This window comes from Osmia lignaria, chromosome 15 (genome assembly GCF_051020975.1).
Source record: "Osmia lignaria lignaria isolate PbOS001 chromosome 15, iyOsmLign1, whole genome shotgun sequence".
Classification (NCBI taxonomy): Eukaryota; Metazoa; Arthropoda; class Insecta; order Hymenoptera; family Megachilidae; genus Osmia; species Osmia lignaria.
In genome coordinates, this window is record NC_135046.1 from 1,510,912 (window position 1) to 1,523,022 (window position 12,111).

Consider the following 12,111-nt stretch of genomic DNA (forward strand, 5'->3'; position numbering starts at 1 on the left):
GGAGAGTTCGTCGGCTGACTTATCGTCGACGCGGCTGTAACTCGGCCTCCTTGTCTCGAGGCAAGGCGCTAAAACACAGCCGAGAAAACGAGCACGAACGAGCCCATCAACCGGCGACGTTCGCGATCCAGAACGCGACTCGCGCCGTAAGCGCGCCGCAAGCGCGCCGCGCGCAATCAGCCCCCAGGATTTTTATCCCCTTGGAATGTCTACGACGCCGCTGTTAACCAGCCACATTGTCCGAATGCCTGTTAGACACCGGGAAAAGATCAGTTTCTTTCGATCCTGCCAGCGAGGACGACCAGTTATCGATAACCTTCGGACTTGAATGTTTGATCGGTCAAAAAGTTGCTCAGACCTCCAACACCCGTCCGATAATGTCGAGTCACGATATTTACTATGCCATCGATAAAACCAACGATGCGCTCTGTAAGTTTTCAGAATTCACCGATAAAACGAAACGTTGCGGATACGAGCATCCCTCGGCGTTTCGCATTGCACAAATTTGATTACACAAGCATGCGCGTATTGCATGAGCGTGTAAACCGAGCTTAAGATTCTTCGAGCGAGCGGCTGCTCGGTGGTCGCGTTCTAACACGCGGTCCGGCAAAAGAAAAAAGAAACCGGTCGAGCATCTTCCGTTTCGCGAACGAAGGCCTGGCTGAGTTCAAACTTGGCGCGAGCAGCTCTATAAATGCAGAAAGAGAGGGAGAGAAGCCGGACCTCTGGTATCGTTGGAATGCGAGAATCTGCACGGCTTGCACGAATTCCTGCTTCACCCGAGGACCAGCTCTACCAATTAGATCCACCATGGGATCGCTCGTACGCTCGTCGCGACGCAACTGTTATACGAGACTTCGCGCCGAAAGTTTTGAGAATGGCAAACGCGAAAAAATTCTGCAAACTAAACTAAATTTTAGTTTGCATATCGCGAAGACTTTCGTTTTCAGCGTTTTCTCGCCACCCGATCGTCCACGGGAAGGTACAAAACGCGACGCCGATTTTTCATCGCGACGCGCCGCGCCGCTTTCCCACGCGTTTGCGCTCAACTTTGCACGGTCAACATTCTTGCGCTAACTAATCAACGGCGCGTGACTATCCTTTGAGCTGTCGCCGAACCTTGCACTTTTCTTCTTCGACCGGTTAACCCTTTTGCCGAGTATCCACCTTCTCGAAATCGGGCATGTTTTAAGAAGCCAGCTGACAACGCCGAGAACTTTCGATAAAGAATTGATTCGTATTCGCGAAATCCGTTAACCATCGCGATTTGGGTCGTGTGCCGCCCATCGTTCGACAGCCACGAAATTCTGGATACAATTTAAAGTCGCGTACACACGTTGCGTGTCAATCACTCGGCCTTTACGAATATGCATCCGTCATTTACGTCACGTTCGTCATTGTCAGGGATATCGGAGCACGCGACGCGTTGTACATGCAAAATGCACCGTCTCGGTTAGCGGTAATTCACGCAACTTACGTGTTACCGAATAACGTTTCAGTCTTTTTTTAGATAACTCCCATGTCATTAGTATTATGTTAATCATTCACAGCAGGAATCGGACCGTAAGCGTAACGCGAACGAATCGACAACGTATCGTAAGCGGACCCGGATTTTCAATGAAAAAGATTGATATCTATTGTGTCATTCAACGAACAAATGTAGCAACATTTTGCAGAAAACATTGCTTCGAACAAGGTTATGCGTTATGCTAATCGACATTCACGAATGCGTTCGTGGGTTTCCGAAACGCAGTTGCAGGACGATTCTATTCAGAATTCTAGCCGTCATGAAAGATGTATGAACCGGCTATCGACAAGGCGAAATTATAACTCGAGACGCATGCAACGTTAAGGTATTGTCTATATACGTTACTTACGTAGCGAAACATTCAGCGTTGCGATGCCAGACTGGTAACAAGGTTGCTCGTGTAGGCCCATCGAAATTCCTCGTTCGAGTGGTCAACGAATTGCCGATCGTTGAATAATACATCATCGATAGTTGCTTTCCGTCGTAGGAAAATTCTGCTGAGCGATTGTTATTCCAAAATTCCAATCTTCCGTTTAAACATCCAACCACTGTTAGTTCCATTTGGTTTGTCAGAAAACTTTTTATGTCACTTCCTCTCAAATGCAATCTTACCAATGTACGGCCATGTTAATTCACCTCTCACTGTAAAAGTCTGTTACTTTGAAAAAAAAGAGCGTTTTAAAGATGTTTGACATCGCGAGTCTCCTGGTTCCTCGAGTTTGCTAGGATTAAAGGACCGTACACCTCGAAATCGTGTCACGAAACGATAAAGATGAGTCGCTTTGAGAGAAATCGTCGCGAAACACGAAGGCGCGGGATGCTTCTGGTTCCTCGTCGCGTTTGCTAAGGTCAAATGGCCGTTCCCTCCAAAATCGCGACACGGTAGATGCGTGGCGCGATAAGAGAAGAAGTCGGAAAGAATGTCACGCGGGTCAGAAGCGATCAAAACGAACGAAGGTATGCGTTTGTAAGTTGGAACAGGATTTTTTTCTTTTTAGACGATGCAAATGGTATTGTGCGTGTGCGGCACCCCGCTGCCATCGAAATATATTATCGATATACGATCTCGCGAACAATAATACACCACTATAACGAAAAAGAAAAATAAAAAAGGAGAAGAGATTCCTTTTGTCCGCGATAACTCGCACGTGTAGACGGTATGTACGTTCATGAAGACGACCCCGATATACTTCTGACCCGTGCCAGAGATTGCACACCGAACTTGACTGACAGTAATTGTTGCATACGATCGACATATCGTTGAGAATCGATATATCTACCGCGCATCTCTGCTGCGTCTTCCGGGATCTAACGTCTGATTGGGCAGCTGACCAGACTCGCAAACATATTTTTCTATCGGATGTTATTTAGGCGGGATATTTGGAAATGAATTATTTCAAAACATGTTTCAAACAATGAAACGTATTCGAGGGTGTTTTCGAGTGTAGATACGCGTATCTATTTTTAAATGAAATGGTTTCACAAGCTGAAAAATAATATAAAATTTAGAAAATCGTTGCATAGCAAGTCTCTTTTATTTATTAAACAGAATCATTAGATGTGAGGTATAGTAACTCGAATAACAAAATTGAGGTGTCAGAAAGTTTTGGATGCTGAGGTGTGGTAGATTTCCTGGATGTTCCAGGTGTTACCGAAAATCCTTGCGATTTTCACGCATCGAAGCACTGATTTGTATGCACGCGCACGTTTTACGATCCTATCGAGTTAACTCGAAGGTAACCTATCAAGAGTAAAGGTACCACGGTCTCTCCGTGAGAGACCAGCAAAGGAAGCCTCGTCATTGGTGGAAAGGGATGGCCAACGATGTCCCAGGCAGAGAGGCAGAAAGGCGTTCGCCAGTCTCTTCTCGACGCTCCGAGTCAAAGCGTTTCCAAGAGCCTTCTCGTCTGCTCTCTGCCTCGCGTGTTTCTTTTATACACTTGTCAAAATATATTTTTCTTTCTCTTCGAAAATTTCACCGTGAGATTTATCACAGCAGTATACGCGTTTATTCCACTCCATTACCTTCTGATTTACAAAGAAAAGAAAGGATCAAGAAATCTTGCTCGTACCAAGTTATCGAAAATCGAAGATCATTGATTTGTAAACAGATTATTCTCCGTGATATTTACATGGAATAGACGAGGTGAACAAAGTTGACGATGTACGAGAATCTCTGACTGTTGTTGATTCTTCCTCCTCGAATACGCGACACTCGATTCTCCAAAGTGCTCCCTCGCGAGGTTTAAAATTGTGAACCAGAGAGAGAAAGATATTAAAAGATAAGTGGTTCCAAGGGATCGTGTTACGTTTCGACAAGGCACAGCTACCGAATGTTCCACTGGAATCGTTCGATTCGTGACTGAAAAGGTATTTAAATATTTACCTCCTCCGAGTCTCGATTTTCCACGTATTTGTTCACCTGCCCGATGGTATCTGCGCGAATTGCGTTTGAAAATTCGCGTTACGCTGCTAATACATCGAAGCGAGTGTGTTTTCTTTCCGACGATCGATTGAATAAACCGAACAAGGTAGTAAACGTATCCTCCTGTAAAAAATATTTACCGGGAAATCGTGTACAAGTGTTCAGCTTAACCCTTCCGCGGTTAGTATTAGGAACATTAACGAAACATTTACGTGGTTATTTCTGTCAAAGTTTAAGCTTCAAATTGATACGGCATATGTGGTATTTTCTGATACTTTTATGTTATCAAATTGCGTCAGACTTTCTAGCGTTTCGAAATCAGCCATCTGATATGCAACAACCTAATGCTACCATCAACGTCGAGTTAACTCATTAAACTGGAATTTATAGGGAATTAAATTCTTATATTTTATATACGATGTATCCGTAGTAGGTTCGGATTAAGTTTCCAATAAAAAAGAAAGATAATAATATATTAATACTTTCCCTGTAGCAGTTTTACCTAGACGGTATACACAATAACTAGGCAAATTATGAATAATAGCTATAAATTATTATAATCTGTACGTTGGCTAGACTTTAATCTTTCCTTGTAACGTACTGATTGCATAGGATAATCTCGAAGAATTACAGCAAGTTTACTCAAAAGATGACTGAAATTAATTCCAACTATAGCGGCATACTCTTTCGATGAATCCGATGTTTCGTACGATCGAAGTGAATCATTAAACCAATTCAGATCTGACTCACGAATCAATCGCGTCATCGAGCGAAGCATAGTCGAAAGGGAAAACTTAGCTTCCGAGCTGGCAGGCTAAGGAGCAATTACGAGAGACTGAAAATTACGATTCACTCGTCCACGACGCTCGTAAGGAAGAACGAGAGGACGCTTTCGACGGCAGGATGTGGGACATTAACGAGTCTAGTGTGCAACAGCTTCGTGGGTAAAAAAAGATTCTCTCCCGGATCGTAGGTTGGTGAAAAAAGCCGAAGAAAAACCGCTGCTCGATCAGAAATCTTAGACTCGAACAATTTTGTCGATTGACACGTTCCCGGCTAGAACGTGTCTTTAACGACAATCGTAACACGTAACGTTCGATTTCTTATCGACGTGAAAAGAGATTTATGAGATTTATTAAAAATTTCAGTTTCGTTTAAATGGTATCTTTATTTTTTTTTTTTTTTTTTTTAATTTTAACAATTATTTTCACGGTATTTTATTACTTCGAGGTAAAAAATAATGTGATAGTTTAAAGATTTTCGCGATGATTTATCAAAGGATGTTGGTGTAAAAATTCAATTTGTCGAGGTTGACCTCGAGGCTGCACTTTCACTGGCCACCCACAAGAAAAGCGCACCAGCAACAGCTGCAGCTCGCAGGATATTTTTTGAATCTCAAGGGTAGAGAGCGTGGCAGGGGCTTCGGTTCGTTGGCAGCTGACACTGCAGATGGGCTACACCTGCCTGAAACTATTTACCGTCCCATTCCGTTGTTGTTTCTTCGAGAAATCGTGCACACGCTTGATTGCAACTGCAACGAAGCCCCGGAAATTTAAGGAATCCATCAGATGATCGACAAACGTTATCAATACTATAAGTCTCTGTTTCGTCGGTATGGCGAGAGTATACTGATACAGATCGAGAGTAATTTTTCAAGCGATTATTAGCCCATCACGAATGAGATGCAAGCGACCGAGCATAGGAAGGCGTCGAAGGAATAAAAGGGGATGGAATTCGCGGCGTTGAAGGCACAATTAGCTCATTCATCGGACGCATCTCCACGTGCGTGCTCGCGTACGATCGTGTACATATACATATCGTATTAAATTTCTGCACGACACGGAGCAATGTGTTCGTTAAAGGCGAGCTTGGTTTATCGAGCAGGCGCCAACTGTTCATGCCTCGTTGTAACTCTCGAGATACACTTTGTTAGAACGTTTATTATTTCACCAGGTCATGAAGGCTGTTAAGTGTAATTCTCGATTATTAGCTGTTTTCAGGAAAGATAATTATATCTATCGGTGCGATGGGCTATGAGGTGTTTCAAATTAAACGATTACCTCATAAGTGATCGAAATTCATAATAGCGTTACACGTAATTATTCCCGTTCGAAGTTTGTCTTGGACAGGTATTGCCGCGGGTTACATCGATCGAGTTGGTGCGATCGAAAAGAATTTCGATCGGCAACCTCAGGGCTATACGTGGCCTGGAAGTTACTGGGTCGAGGTCGACACATCGCGTGATCGACGTCCTCGTAAATCGTTCTTCTTTGTGCTCTTCCCGTTATCGAAAATTCAATCTTCGTGTTACGCTCAATTATTACACCATTACCTCTTCAACTCGCGATTGATAAAACACCAACAATTACCTGGTGAATAACCTTTTACCGTTCATGCTACTGTATTCATTTTCCATCAGAGAAAATCATCCGGAATCACCGGAAGACTCGACTTAACGATTTGATTATTATTTACCGAATCCATCAGCGAAGTTCTGTCCAGGTGTCACGGTACACCCTGTTAAACGAGATTTCATTGGTCATCGGAGTTCGCGTTCCTCTTCTGACGTGGTGCCGGTTCAGCGATGCCGTTTTCAACGGCAGCCAGCAATTTGCCGTAATTATTATGTTTATCTTTCTCATTCACTTAAGCCGGTGCACCGAGTCACGGAGGCCGGTCCTACGGTCGCGTTCACCGGCCGATTTTACCGAAACGATTTCGCATTGTACCTGCTGAAGCCGACACCGACGCTGCCACGCGTCCACCATTACGTTCGAGGGGCGTCACGGACGATCCACTTTGTCAAACTCGATTTGCCTGATTCCCTTCGTGTTAATCCAACCGCTCGAAATCTTCCCCTCTTCACTCTTCTTCTTTTTCTCTTTTTCTTCAATTAGTCGCTAGAAGTTATTTTCTCGTCGACCACTTGTCAAATTGACGCTTTCGTTAAAATTAGGCGTTGAAATTTTGAAATACTAGAATTCCTAGAATTCTCGGCAATTCCTGCTTAAACAACGGACTTTTATCGCATTTACCAATGAATGACTTGTACGAAGGTCAAAGGGTCCTAAGAAACGTCGTTCTATCGTGAATCCGGTGCCGAGTTAGCTCGTACGGATTGTTTCATACCGCGCGATGGAGGTCCCTGGAAAAGTGTAAAGAGCGCGCGCAGAGAGTAAAAGAAAGAGGAAGAGAGATGGCTAGGAGGAGAAAAAGAGAAAGAGCCGAGGACAGAAAGAAGAGAAGGTTAAAGGAGGTTGGCGAAGAAGAGGTGGCCAGAGGAGTAAAGAAGGGTTCAAGGAGCAAGTAGAAGAAGACGAAGAGGAAGAAGAAGAAGAAGAAGAAGAAGAAGAAGAAGTTAAGATGGTCCAGCACGAGCAGCATCAGCACCGCAGCCGGAGGTGATGACCTGCTCAAGGCCACCCTCTCCCAACCTCTTAGACCGGAGAGGAGAACAACTCTTCTTATTTTTCCTTGCTCTCTTTCCTCTCTTTTCATCTCTTCTCCACTCTCGTTCACTCTTTAACTTCCGATTCCCTCTTACTCGCTCCTTTACCCGATCCTCTTCTTATTCTTCCTCTCGTCAGATTGCTTCTCTTTTTTTCCTTTTCAGTATTCTCCTGCTGTCTTGCTTCCTCTTTCCATTGCAGGTTCCTCCTTTAATGTCAACTTCCCGCCGGCCCTTTCGTCGAGCTTCTTCCCGTTCGATCACCATTGAAAAATGTCCCTTGAAAAGAAGCGCTCGGCTCCTTGGGCCCGCTTCAAACTCGCCATCTTTCGTTGACCAACGAGGACGCGTTCGCGTCTCAACCCGCGATATTTCATGCGAACAACTAATTATAAACTCTAATCTACCATTACGATAATTCGTCACAGAAGATTATTGAAATTCCAACTACCGATCCTCGATCGCTACGATCCTGGCTTCACGAATTCCATCGGCCAGACCCGGCATTCTCGTTAATCACATCGAAACCCCCCTGGCAACCGAAAGATCGTTGATCAAGATCGACCCGTAATTTACCGAATCTATTTACAGTATCCTTTGGAAATTATAGCGATCAAATTCACTTTTCTATTCGGACCGTGTTCCGAAAGCAGACTCGGCCTAACGATCGGGATTAATTAATAGCGATCGAGTTCAAAGGTTCGTTAACTGGTTGAAGGAAGAAGATTATTGGAGGAGCCGCGTCTCGAGATACGGATCTGGTTACGGGGCAACAACGTTCATTAAGCGATCAAGGCCGTAGAAACAAGAGATCATCCGAGTCCTCCTAGCCGGTTTTTTACTCTTCCGCGTATTCCGTTGATTACTGAATGGCGCCATCGTATTATCCTACCTTGCATATGCAAACGTTCTCTGTCAATTCTTTGAAAAAGGAAACTCGAAGCTTAACCCTTTGACAGCCGCATGTTTTATACAGGGCCGGCCGCGGTCCTAGGCAGACTAGGCGGCCATTTAGAACCCCCCAAGGTCCAGGGCCCCCATAAGAAGATTTTGCGTCTAAGAATGCGAGAAGAGCAATGTTTACTTGAATATTAATCGATGTAAATGCAAATCTAAATTAGTTATACAAGCTTTAATGTTAATTTTATAAATTTTATTTGAGGTACTTATTTTATGTCATATATATGAGGGAGCTCCCCTCGGACCCCCGAAATCTCAGTGCCTGGTTTTACACAATCTACTACGCAGTAGTATAAAAATCCATGGCGAGATATTAATAATATCTCGCGAGGAGACAAGGAACAATAGACGCGCGTGCCGTACGCCTTTTCTACTTCTCGTCTACGTATCTGATGCGTGTTTAATAAGCAACGGGTCAAATGGAGTTAACCGTGCAGCTGTGTCCACTAGCTAGCAACCATTACCTCGACTCATTATCACTGGACTGGTTTGTGTACATACGCAGAGAACTTTTCGTTTCGCGACCGCCTTCCGGTAATTTCGCTTAATTGAAACGACATCGACGGCACCCTGTTTGTCGCTCGCGATCATGGCTTGGAAATAGTCGTGAAACGCAGTTGCATAAGTCAGCGATTTTTTATTTTTTATTTTCTCTTTGTTAAATAGAAGTGTCCTCTGATCGGTGTTCCGATTTGTTCGCAGGACGGAATGACGAGGTAGACAGTGCGAATCGAAACACGAATTTCCCTGAGGCTGTTGTCGTCGAAGATTTGAAAGCAGGTAAGAAAGTTTATTTTATTAATCGCACGCGGTATACGATCGACCCGATGGGACGCAAATATGAAGGAGAATGGTTGCAAAATTCCTCGACGCGAGCTTCGAATCGTACGACTCGATTTCCTAAGCGTTCAAAGCTGGCTGAAAGCGTTCTTGGAACCGCTTCCTCTTACAAAGGGAGCGAACGGAATGGATTTTTGCAAAGCGAACCGAAGCAAAGCGACGTGACCGACGGCGACGTTGGTTCCGCGAGCCGCAACAATGGTGCTAAAGCCGCAAATGCTCTCGAGACGGTTTACGACGATGGCCCGTCCTTCGATGGCCGGTGAAAGTCCGCAAGAATTCGCCCTCGATCGTGCCGCGAACTTCACATTGAGAGATACGCTCCGTGACGTGTCACGAACCCGTTCGCCACCGGTAATGAACGCCTCGTTCTCGTCTAAAGGAAGAAAATCAGCGCCGAGAAGATCGCAGAACGATCCTGCTCAGGATTTTCCTTCCTCCGATATTTTTCTCTTTCGATCGATCGGTTATGATTTTCTGCACGCGTTATCGAATAAACGGAGCGGGGAAAAACCGATTGATAAACGTTATTGTTAATTTACAAGATAAAGGAACGGGTTAGTACCGATGTCATGGGTTAAAAGCGTCGCTGGACTTTTTAGATAAGGTATTGCGTGGCCATTGAAAATAGATGCAATATCGCGATAGACTGGTGTCGGTCGGTATTGTTTCATGTCCGCAACTAATCGTGTATTTATAACCCCAATTAGTGATGGGCATTCAATTTTCAAGTGATTTGTAGAGCCTCCGAATCGCTTCGATCTTTAATTTTTCAAAGGAGATATTTCAACGATTATTGCGTTCAATATTCTGATAAAAATCAGTATCTACTTTCTATTATCGGTATGGTAACAAAATAATGTTATCAGAATATTATCTTGCAATTGAAATTTCTTACTCATTCATTTTTCGATTACCGATGTAATCATATAACTTCAAAGGCCTTCAGAAGGTTGAAAAATAAATTTCCGATATCATCGTTCTCGATCTGATAGCTGCAGAAACGATCAAATTCGCTTTCCACGATAATAAAAAGCATCACTTGGCGGTATCGAACCACCACCGCGACCCCTAATTTCCAAGAAAATACAATTAAAAGCTACAACTTCCGAACAGCCAACAAACGATCCCCGTGTTTTACGTAGATATGTCGAGAAACCGATTCCATGAAAGTACTGAAAGAAACTAGGAAGCATGCATCAAGGAGGAGGCGGGTAAAAAGCAAACGCGAAGCTATCGGAGCTCGTTGAATCGATATCGAGTCGCAATCGGTCGCGTATCGCATTATTTCCATCATCAGCGTCGTGTTTCTTTTCTACGCGGCTACCCTTATAGTGGGACAGGTGAAAAAAAATTAATTGGATAAGATTCTCGAGGTGTGATTCGCATCCTACCCGTTTCACGAGCCGCTCCCACGAACCGAGAGAAGCTTAGTCGGCGACGGCGGGCGTCATCGGCGTCTCGAGGCACGTACGACGCGCCGCCGATGTTTCCGCATTCTGCAACCTTATTTCTGACTATGGAATATTCGCTGTCTAACGCGATAAAAATCCAGTGATCGTCGTGTCAAACGTTTCGCGATACCGTTCGTCACCCACGCGAGCCGAGAAAGTATATACAAAAGGATGCGGTCTTTGCGGGTTCGTGTGCGTTGCCAGCTATTGCGAAACGATATGACGTGCCTTGAACTGTAAATATTGAGTTTTCGAATGATTATGTGTCATTAGTTGCAAGGTGGACAGTGAGACGTAAGTCTAATTTGTCACATTTAAATGTAATCGTCACCCTAGAAATACTGGTAATCGAGTACTTGGAATTGATAATATAATACTGGGAATAATAGATAAGATTTGTTAAAAATGAAGATAATTATCCGAGTAATATAGAAATATACAGGGTGTTTGAAAAGAAACACCTTTGAGATATCGAAAATTAAAGATATATCGTTGTCGAATTAAAGGTTAAACAGACACGGAATCCATAACGGTACGAAAGCATAAAATGGCAATAGTTTGGGTCAAAGTGAGCCTAACCCGCGCGTCATTCGTCGAACCGGAGGAATAATGTGGGAACCGCACGATCGTTGGCGAACAAGGCGTGCAAAAGCGAAGTAACGGTGGCCACGATCACTGCCACGAAATCAACCTTTCTAATTCATCACCGAATCGGTAGACCCTCGTTGCGCCATCCGATCTGTTAAGTTGCTAATTAACCCGTAACTTTCGAACATCGCTACAAACGAATATCGCGAATTAATTAAGTAGATAACGATGGTCAAACGGTAGGACGCGTACGGTTCGTCATCGTTCAGAAACGCGTTCGTGCGACTAAATACAGAGTTTGCGCGACGAGGCCAGTAGCCGTGGAAGAAACAAGGTTTCGTGTCCTTAATTACGTAACGATTTCGACCCATTATCCAGCCTCCGTCCGTTGATTTGTACATCGAAAAAGTCGATTGTCTACTCCGGGATATGTACTTAGGCCTAGAAAAGTAGGACGCAACTTAATATGTACGTCGAACCGCGTTGAAGGGTTAATATCACGTTGCAGATCTGCGAGTGACCTCGGCTACGTCTGCAACCACGTTTACGCCTGTTAGCTCGGCTAAAACGTACGTTTACGCGTACGATAATTATTCGGCATCCTTCGCGAAACCCTTGATTCGCGAACGACGAGTATACAGGGTGTTCGACAACAGCTGGGAGATTTTTTAAGGGGTGATTCTTGGGATCAAAATAAGACGAAATAAGACGTTTGCAGCTTTGTTTTCTAGTTAATTAATGTTTAAAAGCGCCAAAAACCTGCGATCTGCCCAGCACCGACGACTGAACGTCAGGTCAACAGGGGTGGGTACAGTCATAACCAAGAAGAGAAAGCCGAATGCTACAGTACCGAGATACAGAATAGCAC

The 12,111-nt window shown here is 44.2% G+C and overlaps 1 protein-coding gene across 4 annotated transcripts in view; it reads left to right on the top strand.

Moving 5' to 3' along the window:
- bbg (PDZ domain-containing protein big bang) overlaps window positions 1-12,111 on the top strand; it is a 44,204-nt gene that overhangs the window by 20,855 nt on the left and 11,238 nt on the right. For 3 of the 4 annotated variants that reach the window (XM_034315646.2, XM_034315645.2, XM_034315647.2), the window contains exon 6: window positions 9,028-9,141. In XM_034315646.2, the coding sequence (XP_034171537.2) occupies window positions 9,028-9,141 (114 nt within the window). The remainder of the gene's footprint in view (window positions 1-9,027; window positions 9,142-12,111) is intronic. The other variant, XM_034315648.2, reaches the window with a different exon arrangement.